This window comes from Leucoraja erinacea, chromosome 5 (assembly GCF_028641065.1).
Source record: "Leucoraja erinacea ecotype New England chromosome 5, Leri_hhj_1, whole genome shotgun sequence".
Taxonomy (NCBI): domain Eukaryota; kingdom Metazoa; phylum Chordata; class Chondrichthyes; order Rajiformes; family Rajidae; genus Leucoraja; species Leucoraja erinaceus.
Genome location: NC_073381.1, coordinates 61,051,021 through 61,063,939, shown reverse-complemented (window position 1 = coordinate 61,063,939; position 12,919 = coordinate 61,051,021). Strand labels below are relative to the sequence as shown.

General features: G+C 38.2%; 1 protein-coding gene across 1 annotated transcript in view; it reads left to right on the top strand.

Moving 5' to 3' along the window:
- The first annotated feature begins 234 nt into the window (after positions 1-234).
- The window catches only part of lama4 (laminin, alpha 4), a 124,748-nt gene continuing 112,063 nt past the window's right edge, over positions 235-12,919 (top strand). Inside the window, exon 1 of the mRNA XM_055635767.1 lies at positions 235-896. Within this exon, the coding sequence (XP_055491742.1) occupies positions 717-896 (180 nt within the window). The 5' untranslated portion in view covers positions 235-716. The remainder of the gene's footprint in view (positions 897-12,919) is intronic.

Sequence of the window (12,919 nt, the reverse complement as noted above, 5' to 3'; positions counted from 1 at the left end):
CACAAAGTACTCTGTGTGTTTATGGAAAACGTTTACTAGTAATTTATTTAATCGGTGCATGAAGTACAACTTCAGAGTATTACTGCTTGATTGAGCAACTTTACTTCAGAAGAACTGTATTATAAAACATGTTCTGCATCCTATTGGTCTTTCCCCCTTATTCCGTGTACGTGTGACCCTTTCCACGTCCGAGCCTACTGTACATTTTAGATTAATCTGCCAAAGCCTGAAAGCATAGGGGCAGGAAGTTGCAGTGAACTGTGGACTGTTTGCAAAGTCCTGGCTTTTTGGATTTGAGCAATAAACCGTGAGACAGAGGACGTTGATGGAAATATGAGAGCGAGCTGCACGTTTGAAAGAAACCAAAGCTGTGTGTAGGTTCCGTCTGTATCCTGGTGAATTTGAGATAAGGTGAACGGGAACTGCTGCACTTTCCTGCAATACAAATCTTTCTCCTGACAGGATTTGTTCCAAGTGCTGCCCAGCTGTGTGTTGTTTAAGAGGAGCCTCTAGGGGAAAAGCAGAGCAGAAGCTGGGAAAGGAAGTGAAAGCATTTTTCAAGGGCTATCGTTAAGACTGCCTTAAAGTGGTACATCTGGCAATTGAAGGCAGGAGGTAGGAAAAACATCCATAGCCTCGAAACAGGAGGAGCAAGCAGACTCCAGAGAGAGTCTGACAATAACCTGAAGAAAAGACTGTCAGGAGAAGGGGAGGAAATGGCTTGGATTTCACTCTGGCAGCGTGTTTTTTACCTAACTGTCTTTGGATTGCTTTACCCAGCCACTAGCTCTGGGGAAAGCAGTGGTCTTTCTATTAACACTGAAGATAATCCCACTGGGAAACCTACCAGCTTTAGCAATCGGCCTTCAGTGCACGTAAAGAATCAGTCTGAGAAGGTAATCAACTAATTTTCTATAAAGAACATGTAAATATTAATGCTGTGTTCAGGTGAATGTTATCACTGTTTAAAATAATCTCTATAAACTATTTATAATCTGTTTAAAATAATCTTTATAAGATATTTATAGAGAAAAATATCTCCATAAGATATTTAAGAAACAAACTAAGAAAAGATGAAATCTATACTTGGAATTCCAGCAGCATACAGCACTGCGATTGAACAGTTATTTTGTATATTTCTGCTATTGTTCTCAGTTTTTCTTCTATATTGTGTTAGTAAAAGGAAACGGCTGCTGACCTTTCCATTTCTAGTGCTTTCTGCTGCCTCTCCCACTGTGCCACATTCCTTGCCTGGGTCTCAAATCACTCCAGTTTATCTAAGATTAATTAGTAGGTTTGGGGACTTTGGATCTGTTGAACTGCAGTTTATGGATGAGGAGGAATGCGAAATCCCATGTAATTCAATGAACAAGTTACAAATAGGCAGTGATTGTTTAAAAAAAAAGAAAATGTAAACACATAGATATATAAAAGAAACAAGATGAGTAAGTATTAAGGGACTGAAGAGGAGCAAATAAAAAGGGAGGGGTTTCAAAATTATTACTCCAGCAGATGAAGGATGAAAAATATTTTTTAATTAAATTTGAATCAAAATTTTAATTGCAAAGCAATGGTATTTTGGTGTTTCTTTTAAGATGGAAAAAATGACTGATCCTTGTCATAGGGGAGTAACTTGTGGAAATGGTTATCTGAGGATTTATTTCTCCTAAATCAAAGGCATATGTGCTCGGATACTGCTGATTTCCTATAAAGTACATAATAATTTCCAACAAAATGTAAGAAGGAATCATTAACCGCATTGTTTTCTTCATGTGTCCAATGATGTCAACATCAGGGATTCTCAACAAATTTCTTATTTCAGACTGCAGGCGCAGCCACATGGAAAGGGGTTGACAATAAAGAGAAATAATGATCAGTAGGATATGTCATTAAAGACATCATTCTGATGGGAGTTTCTCTAGTCTGGAGAAAAAACCTAGCACTGTTTCTTGTGAGCAAATGATTACCAAACTATCTGAGCTATAGACATCTGTGGAATGTGCTACATACTTTTAGGGTCACAAAAAAATGTTTTTTTTAACATGGTACAAAGACCCCAGTCACTGAATTTAAACTTCTGAGTACGAGCACAGAGTCAGGTTTAAGTTAGTATATATTCCACTCTGGCAAGAGATCTGAAGTCTTCAAGCAGATCTCCTTGCCTGACCGTCTATCAGTTAATTGAGGAATGATGATGTCCAAGGATTCAAGTAAAGAGATAAAATTATACAAAAAGTTGACGTGAAATCAAAATCTACGCTTTAAGTGTAAATGCTAGTCTGACACTGAATAATCCTCTGAAATCACTTGTGTAATTCAAATTCCAGTTGTGAAACTAATTTGTACTTTCTGCAAACACAACATTAAAACAGCCAAATACATCTGTGTCAGTAAATAGGCACACTTGAAACATGACACATAACTGTAGGAATTGAGTAATTGTGTGCCTTTGTAATGTGTGCGGCTACCTTTGAGGCCCAGTTATTTCAAGGGGGTTAGGCTCTGTTTAAATTATGAAGCATGAACAAATGAGGAAAGTTAATAGTCATTTTGTACCCAATTATCAATGCCGAGCGCAATACCAATGTTAGAAAATACACATGTAAAGTTCAGCTCCCAAATAACATGATACATAGCAGTCACAATAGGTTTTTTTTTATCTGCTAATATAAGAAATTGGCAAAGTATGTTTAGATCTTGGCATGCTGGCAACTTGCAGTCTTTCAGGAGTCAAAGCAATCAAAGTGGCCATGGCCACCTTATCAATTGTTTAATGTAAAAGGGACAGATTATCCAGTGTATCTGATTTCATTCAGCACACAATTTGTAATTACATGGGAGGTTTGTTGAGGCCTCATAATCAACTTTGAAGAAATTATACCTTGTCATATTTATTCCTATCAGAGATTTTTGGACCTTTACCAACCAAATAAATTTGAGTTTTGTTTTTATTTATAATCCTGTTAAATAGTCACATCACTCCTTACAGTATTCATACAGAACCTAAATACCACATTTATTTAGAGTATTGTGTTCAGTTCTGGGCACCATATTATAGAAAATACATTGTTAAATTGGAAAGGGTGCAGAGAAGATTTACGACGATATAGCCAGGACTTGAGGGTCTGAGCTAGAGAAAGAAGATGAGCAGGTGCAGATTCTATTCCTTGGAGTGCAGGAGGATGAGGGGTGATCTTATAGAGGTGTATAAAAATCATGAGAGAAATAGATCGTGTGTATGCAGAGTGTATCTTGCCCAGAGTTGGTGAATCAAGAAACAGAGGCCATAGGTTTAAGGTGAAGGGGGGAAGATTTTATAAGAATCTGAGGGGTCCTTTTTCACACGGAGGCTTGTGGCTGTATGGATTGAGCTGCTGGAGAAGGTAGTTGAGGCAATGACTATCGCAATGTGTAAGAAGCAATTAGACAGGTACATGGCTAGGATAGATTTAGAGGGATATAAGCCAAACAAAGGCAAGTGGGATTAGTGTAGGTGGGACATGTTGGTCGGCGTGGGCAAGTTGGGCCAAAGGGCCCGTTTCCACAGTATGACTCTAAATCTAAACAGAATGTTTGGCCCAAGTTCTCCAAGCCATACCTGAGCTGGCTACCTTACATTTGGCCCATATCCCTCTTAACTGTTCCTATCCATGTACCTGTCCAAAGGTTTTCTAAACATTGCAATTATACCCACGTCTACTACTTCCTCTTGCAGCTCATTCCATATACATACCACCTTCTGTGTGTGAAATAGTTGCCTCTCAGATCCCCTTTAAATCCTACCCCTCTCATCTTAATCAATGCCCTCCAGTTTTGGACTCTCCGACCTGGGGAAAAGTAATTTCACGATCCATTTTATCTACATCCCTCATGGTTTTATAAACCTCTATAAAGTCACCCCTCATGCTCCTTTGCTCCAGGGAAAAAGTCCCAGACTATTCTTGTACCTCAAGTCATCCATAATTTGTGTATTTACCAGCATCTACAGTTCTTTGTTTCTACTCTTATCTGCACCCTCTCTAACTTTCTCATATCCTCCTTATCGTTTAGTGACAAAACTTCCCACAATATTCCAGGCACAGTCTCATCAGCGTCTTATACAGTCGCAACATGAGGTCTCATCTCTTGCTCCATCGATAAAGGCAAACAAGCCATATGCCTTCTTCATCACCCTTGTCTACCAGTGTTGACACTTTCAGGGAACTACACAATTCTACCTCTTGGTCTCTCTGCCCTGCAATACTCTCCGGGGCCCTGTCTTTAATTGGGTATATCGTGCTTTGGTTCAACTATATATCTCTTCATTTGATTTTTAAAGATTTGAAAAAGCTTTAACAGCTGGCTTCTTCTTCTTCTTCTTCTTGCGTATGGCGTGCTAGCACAGCCTAAAGTTGTAAGACAACTTGTTCTGTTTGATCTTCTGTTTGTGCACGCCAGGTTGATTGCATTCGTTGAAACAGGATGGACCAGGTGAAGGTTGCAATCTCCCACCCAACAGTTGGCTAAGCCACTCACTCTATTTAACCAGGTGTCAGGAATATTTGAATTATTTTGAAAATGCCTATTATTTAACAACATTCAAAAACGTAATCAATGGAAACATTATTTTATTTTGAAACTAATATTTGAAACTCCCAAATAAAATCATCAAAGCAACTTGATTAATGTAAATTACATAAATAGTTGCTTACCTCACTTCCTCATTGTTGTTTCTTCCCATTCAATTGAACATATACATTGCAGACTCAGTGGAGAGATATCCCAGTGTAAGTGTTGGTGAATTGGTGAATTGCTTTGGGCTATTGCTCTGTCCCAGGTCTCCAATAGAAGTCCCCATAAAGCAGAGCAGGGAGGTTGCTGATGAGAAATTGCTGGTCAAACAAAGTTTTCATAGCAGGTTCTGGCTACTTGATAAAATGACTTGGAATATTTTAATTTATCCAGAATTCTTTGTAAACCACCATAAATACAATTTTGATTTATATTGTTTTATAATCCATCATCATTATACACAATTTGATTAGCCCCAAGGAACTTGATTAGATTTGCCCCCTTGATTAGATTTAAGTGAATGCAATGTGAACACCATGAGCATTCCAATTACTCTGGGAGATTGTATATTTGGACCTCTAACGTAAATTGAGTTTTATGTAGGAACATCATTCATTTAAGCTTTTGCCTTAAAAGCAATTGAGAGATTTTACCAATTAAGGGAAATTCTGTTGAAGTGATGATGTACTCTTGAGTCTAATGTTTTATGTTACTAATAACAGAGGTTGGTGTGAAATGCATAGTCAAATGCATTGTTAAACAGTATGTGTTGAGCTAACAGTAGGAAGTGCTGCAATAACAGTTTGAGGAAACCAGCTGGATTTTGTATGCTTAATATTGTATACTGGAGTTCAGATGTGTCCTCCATATGATATTTTTAACCATTAAAGAGTCAAGAGTAATTAATTACCATGTACAATCAACAGAACAATAAAATTCTTACTTGCAGCCGAATGTTAGGTCTGTAAACACAATACCATCGAGTTATACAGCATGGAAACAGGCCCTATGGCCCACGTCGACCAACATGCCCCACCTATACTAGTTCCGACTGCCTGCACTTGGCCCATACCCTCCAAACCATTCTATCCAGGTACCTGTCCAAATATCTCTCAAGCATATTGATAGGACCTGCCTCAACTATTTTAAATATGGTCCCACCAATGTCTTATACAACTGTAACATTCTATACCCATAGATAAAATATAATAAACAACAAAAACAATAAACGAATAACTCCAATATTAGTGCAAAAAAGCCAAAAGTCTTTAGTGTAGCTAAAGACAGTCCAGACTTCATGACTTAGTCAGTGTTTGCAGTGTTCCAGAATTTAATGGTTGCTGGCAAGAAGCTATTCTTGAACCGAATGATCACGGTTTTCAGATGGTAGGTATGAAATGAGAGTGTGGTCAGGGTGGTGTGGGTCTTTCACGATACTGGCTGCCTTTTTGAAGATGCCTTCAATAATGGGGAAGTCAGCAACCCATGATGGAATGAGCATGTCCAATTATTTTTGCCATCTCCTTCATCCCTGGGTATTTGAGTTGTCAAAGCAGGCCGTGATGCAACCAGTTTTCAGATTTTCTTGATTTTGTTTTATCCCTTTTTGAGATGTTCTATGGCTCATGAATTCTACATTTCAGTTTAACCCTTTTTTTAAAGTTGTCTAGATTGAAGATCTGCTGGAGAAAAAATAAGAGATTCAACAAAATGTTGGTACACAGATTTATTCACATATCAATCTCAATTAACTTCACTCCCCACTTCACAGAAATTACTTTGATTACCCTTGTCACCTTCCCACAAGATCACTCAAAATTAAAATGAAACATTCATCTGAGAAACCTTGATGTCACTGATTGAATTCTGACTGGCAACAAAGACATATGTTCTAAGAATGCCACAAGAAACTGCAGATGCTGAAATCTTGAGCAATAAACAAAGCTGTGGAGCAACTCAGCAGGACGGGCAGCATCCGTGGAGAGAAGATGTTGGCTGACTTGTTTTTTCCACAATCTTCTGAGGGCAAATACAAATCAGCCAGCATCTTCTCTCCACATATGCTGCCTGTCCTGCTGAGTTCCCCCACCATTTGTTTGTTGCTCAAGATTTCAGCATCTACATTCCCTTGTTTCTGAGGGTAATTGCGTCTGTGATCTTTTTGTTCTGATTGGACTGGAAACAATAGTTAGGATCATTGTGTTTAATGTTTAAGAAGGAACTGCAGATGCTGGAAAATCGAAGGTACTCAAAAAAGCTGGAGAAACTCAGCGGGTGCAGCAGCATCTATGGAGCGAAGAAAAAAGGCAACGTAACGGGGCTAAACCCTTCATCAGACTGATCGGGGGTGGGGGGGTGGGGTGGCAGGGGGGAAGAAAGGAAAAAGGAGGAGGAGCCTGAAGGCTGGGGGATGGGAGGAGACAGCAGGAGGGCTGAGGAAGGGGAGGAAACAGCAAGGACTAACAAAATTGGGAGAATTCAATGTTCATGCTAATAAGGGCCAGATGAGGGAAGGAATATGTTTGGTTAAAATACAACCAAATTAGGCTGCAGATGCCAACAATAATATTGAGACAGAATAAGCCCTGTGTTTAGTTTGTGGTTTAGATAATGAATGCAAAAATATTGGAATTTCTAAATTTGAGACCATTTTGCATTATTTTGTGTAATGACGAGAAAATAATGATCGTCTTTCAAGACAAACATTTTTAACTATATATTGAATTATTTTTCAAAACTTTTAACTACTGGAGGAATTCAGCTGGTGAAGCAGCATCTGTGGAAGTAGGGTCCTGATCCAGGGCTAATCCTTTGCTTCCATAGATGCTACCTGACCCTCTGAGTTCCTCCAGCAGTTTGGAGACTGCTTTTGCTCCAGATGCCAACCATCTGCAGTCACTTGTTGCATTTGTTTCACTCTTTCCCCCTGCTTGCGTCATCCTAATACCCGATGAAAAGACTGTGTGCCGGCATTATTAAAAAGGACACAAGCCACAGGGATAGAGATTTATTAAAAGATATTTACTTTTAAGAATGCAATATATTGTTAGTTGCATGTTGTAGTCTACTTCCAAAATTTGGTTTTATTGATAGTTGTATCAAACATTTAATATACATGGGTTTAAATGCAAAAGACAAGACATAGGAATCAAAAATGTAATTATCTCCCTTTTATAAATGTTTGTTAATTGCTCTGCATTCTTTTCTTCCACGTAATTGTTTATTGCATTAAAACCCTAGTCCAGACTTTAGCTGTGTGCTGGGAGAGATACAAAAGTAGTTTAGCATAAGCGACTAGGGGTGCTTTTATAGCCTTGAGAATCAGTCGATATACACCTGGCTGGAATCCAGGTCTTCAAGTTGCACGCCATCCTGTCTTGGCCATATGTGATTGTTGGACGAATGCTCAAGAATAACTAAGCAAATGCCATTTTGGGAACACTCTAACCACAAGGCTTACAACCATTCAAATAGAAGTCCCACTATGACTTACAGGGAGATAACAAATTCAGCCCTGTGCAAATTATTCACATCATGAAAATAAATCTGTTTTAGACAGCAGAGCCAGAATAGGATTATACGTGATCACAGATATTGTTATGAGGAGGCACTTGGTATACAGTTCCAGGACTGTGTCCAATATATGTCAGGTTATTTTCAAACTGATGCGATTTTTTTTAAATGACCATTGTCGGATTTTCAAGGAACTCGGGGAAAATTATGATTCAGAAAAGGTGGTTTGAGTGTGATATGCCAGAGACAGAATGAACTATTGCACAAAACTTTGGTAATAAAGTTGCTCAGAAAAAGAACAGGTGGTTACATTGTAACAAAATTCTCCAGTTCTCAATGACTAATTGTTTGATCAGCTTTCGAAGAGGCAAGGTTCCATGGTGTGAGCAATGGTTAATATTTACAAACAATAATATTTTTGCTCTCTTCTATAACTTCCCGTATACTGAGCCCACAAATTCAGTTCATAAATAAAGCATTTATGTGGAAATTGCATACAGAAGCAATGGGTAATTCAACTATGTTTATGCATCTTTCAGTACATTCAGTTAATTCTAAACTGGCAAGATCTACCTGCAACAAGAAAACTAGTCGCACAGTGAAGATACTGCATTTTTGCATAATCATATTTGCATTTTTTCATTCGAATTTCTCCATTTAAGACCAGAAATGGCACATGGTTTACATTAGCGGGGACAGTTGCATTAAGTAAAGCATTCGGTTTTTTTTACTCTTTCCTGTGAGCACATATATATCACACTGCTGACGGGTGTGCTCATTATGTTAAAAGGAGAAATTGCTGGAATGACTCAGAAGGTCAACCATCATCTGTGGAAAAAGAAACAGTTAACATTTTAGGTCAAAGAACCTCATTGCAATTTTTGGTTCATGAATACTGTTAACTTCAACCAACTGTCACAAATCATAATTACCACTAATGTTGTTACCCATTTCATGACCTTGTGAATCAACCATGTCCGTGATTTGTACACTCACACTTCGAACCTAATTGCAAATACAAGATTAATGAAAAAGTGGAAAAAGTTTTTTTTAGGTCACTGAAAGTTTTTAAATACATAGGTTTCTGAGTATGGATGATTATTGAAAAGAGATATTGAAATAGATCATATTATACACAATAACATTTGTAAGCCTTCCTCCTCCTCCATCCAAGAGAGTCTGGTACTTCATTTTGGCAAATCGACTATCTTTTGCAATCACAAATTCTTGGTAGATTATCAACTGATTACCCCTCTCATATCCTTATAATGAAGGAGACCTTACACTAAGGTGTGGTGCAGTCAGATGGAATTGCAATGGCATCTGAGACAAGCTGAAGAAATCCAAACTAAAAATTACTTTGAAATTCAGGAATGAATGTATTGCTCATAATATCCAGCTGCCAATGCTTGGAGGTAACTAAACATTGACTCATAATTTTATCTGACTCCCACTTCAGTTACCATGTAGTAGCTCTACTTTTGTTGCATGTAACCGCTCTCAGTAGTTTGACATTTCTGAAGGATGATCAATAGGAGATCATTATTTCCATTTTCATCTTTTTCCTTTTATATATATTTTAGTCTCTTTTAAAACTAAAACATCATAAGAACTGAAACAGTAGGCGATTCAACTGCTTTAGTCTGCTCCATGATTAAATAAGATCAAAGGTAATCTAATTTTCCTCAATTTCCCTTTCTTGCCTTCTCCTCAGAACCCATAATTTCCATGGTGATTAAAAATCTATCTCTCTCATCTTTGAATAAAATTCAGACTTTGAGATTCCACAGTTTTCTGCGTCAAGGAACTCCACAGATTCACAACCTTTTGAAGGAAGAAAGTTTTCCTCATCTCAGTCATAAATTAATTTGTATACTGTCTACTGTACATTTACTCAAAATCACTAATATATATTGGGACAGTTGTAGTGCCAGCACTGAAGATGACACCTTACTCTACTCCCTGTTTCTTATCAGTACCCTAATTCTCAATCCATGCAAAAACATTACCTTCCACACCTACCAATATCTCCTACACCAACAAAGGTCATGTGCAATAACCTTTTCATTACATCCTAGAAGTTCCTTTACTTAATATCATTTCCCAAATCTATCTCATTATACGTTACTGATCCAATATAGTCTACTCTCTAATTTGGCTTTATAAAACATTCCTGTAAATCTTATCCTGAACGCATTTGATGAATTCATCAGGGCAGCACAGTAGCACAGCTGTAGAGGTGATGCCTTAGAGCGCAAAAGACTCAGGTTCGATTCTGACCATGGGTGCTGTCTGTACAGATTTTGTACGTTCTCCACGTGACCTGTGTGGATTTTCTCCGGAATCTTTGGTTTCTTCCTGCACTCCAAAGAAATACAGGTATGTAGGTTAATTGGCTTGGTATAATTGTAAATTGTCCCCAGTGTGTGTAAGATAGTGATGGTGTGTGGGGATCGCTGGTCGGCACAGACCCGGTGGGCTAAAGGGCCTGTTTCCACGCTGTATCTCTAAACTAAACTAAACTAATTCTTTGGTTCCCTTAAAAGTTCCAGTTACCTTGTGGACACATTTTAAACTTGTGGAATCATATTTTAATGCATCGAGGACTAAATCCACAACTTACTACCATGTACAGTATTTTTATTCACTCAAACACCATCATTAAATAAAAAGTTGTAAGAGCTGCTCCATTGAATGCTTGAGATGGATATAATGCCATGCAGACCATTTACTCTGCTGCTACTGTTGATGGGCTTCATTGGCTGAATCTTGATTGTTGTAGGATTTTAAGGGCTGACTCAGATATTTTGTTGAGAATTTTACATAGTAGTCATCAGAATACCACTTTGTTCAGGGAATGTAGATTTCCCATTGACCATTTATTTTGACAAAATGAAGAAAAGAATGACAATGTCATAGAAACATAGAAAAATACAACACAGGAACAGGTTCTTTGACTTACCATGGCTGCACTGACCATGATGCTAAATTAAAACTAATCCTATCTGCCAGAGCCTGTATCCTTCTATATATTCTGCCCACGTGTTCACCTTAAACATTGCTATTGTATCCCCCCTCCCTTTACAGGCATGTTAACACTTTCCACCCTCTTGTGTAAAAAAAGACTTGCCTCACAACCCCCTCTTAAACTTTCACCCTCTCACCCTTTTGCCACAAATCTCCTTTACATTTTCTCCCTCTCACCTTTGCCATTTGACATATCCATCCTGGGAAGAAAACTTTGACTGTCTACTCTATCTATGCCTTTCATCATATATACTTCTATCAAGCCGCCCCTCAGTTTTTGATGATCCACAGAAATCAATCCGAGTTTGTCCAACCTCTCTATAGAATTAAAACTATGCAACCTAGGCAGCAGCCTGGTGAAATTCTTCTGCACCCTCTCCAAATATTTTAACATCCTTTGTATAATTGTGGTCATCAGAAATATGCACAATATTCCAAATGTGGCCTAACCAAATATTTATACTACTGCATGACTTCCCCCAACTTTTATACTCAATGCATTGACCGATTAATACAAGGACACAATATATTACATCAAGATAAAAAATAGTTTGAGACAATAGTTTTAGAATGGTTACATATTGATTATGTGTTCTAGATGTCTGACTTTTTAAAAAAGCACAATTCACGCTACAGTACCAACCAATCCCCATCTCCAACAAGACAGAATAACCAGCTACCATTGTCCTTCCATCATATTCCTGGCACAGATATTCTCAACTTCACCATCTTGATGTTATTATCCAGACCAGTCAGATAAATACTGTGGCTGAAAGAGCAGATCGCAGGCTGGATATTCTGTGGTGAGTGGCTCGTTTCACAACACCCCATGTTGTTCCGATCATTTTGCAAGGTCCCAGCTGGGAATGTGATGGAACATTCTCCACTTGTCTGGATGAGCGCATCCAACATGACTTAAAAAAATGAACATTGCTCAAGATATTGGGCGGCACAGTGGCACAGCGTTTGGGCAGCACAGTGGCACAGCAGTAGAGTTAGTACCTTACAGTGCCAGAAACCCAGGTTCAATCCTGTCTATGGGTGCTGTTAGTATGGAGTTTACACGTTGTCCCTGTGACCACGTGGGTTTTCTCCGGGTGCTCAGGTTCCCTTCCACACGCCAAAGACGTGCAGATTTGTAGATTAATTGGCTTCTGTGAATTGTCACGAAAGTGCAAGATAGAACTAGTGCATGGGGTGATTGTTGGAGGGGCGAAGGGCCTGTTTTCACACTGGATCTCTAAAAAAAAACAAAGAAGCCCATTTGCTGTACAGTCCATCCACAACCATAAATACTTCCAAGCACACTAACTATAAAATTAATTTCACTATCCAGGGGTTCTTCAGTTGCTTAATGCAATACCACTATTTTGATGTCATAACAGAAGAATGATAACAGGCATATTGAAACACTACAACCTGTACTTTTCCCTCTTTTTCACAGACCTTTGTGATATGCAAGTATATTGTCTTTCCTTCATTATTGTTAGATCAAATTACCGGAGTGCCTTAAGTAACAACACTGTGGAAGTATCTTCACTGTACAGATAATACAAGTTAATGATAGCTCAAGACCATCCTCCCAAAGGGAATGTGGAATCATCGCATCTTCTGAAATGAAATTTTGGGGAAGGACAAATAAATATTGGCTTTGTAGTAACACTATGTCACATATATTTTTAAAGATCCTGATTTTTTATACTTTAGGTAATTTTGTGTATATTGTATGTGAATGAATATTGTATGTTTTCTTTTGTTTTTTGCAAGTGTCAACTTTACACAATTAATTCAATTTATTCCCCAAAAGTGTTCAATATTTGTGAAAAGA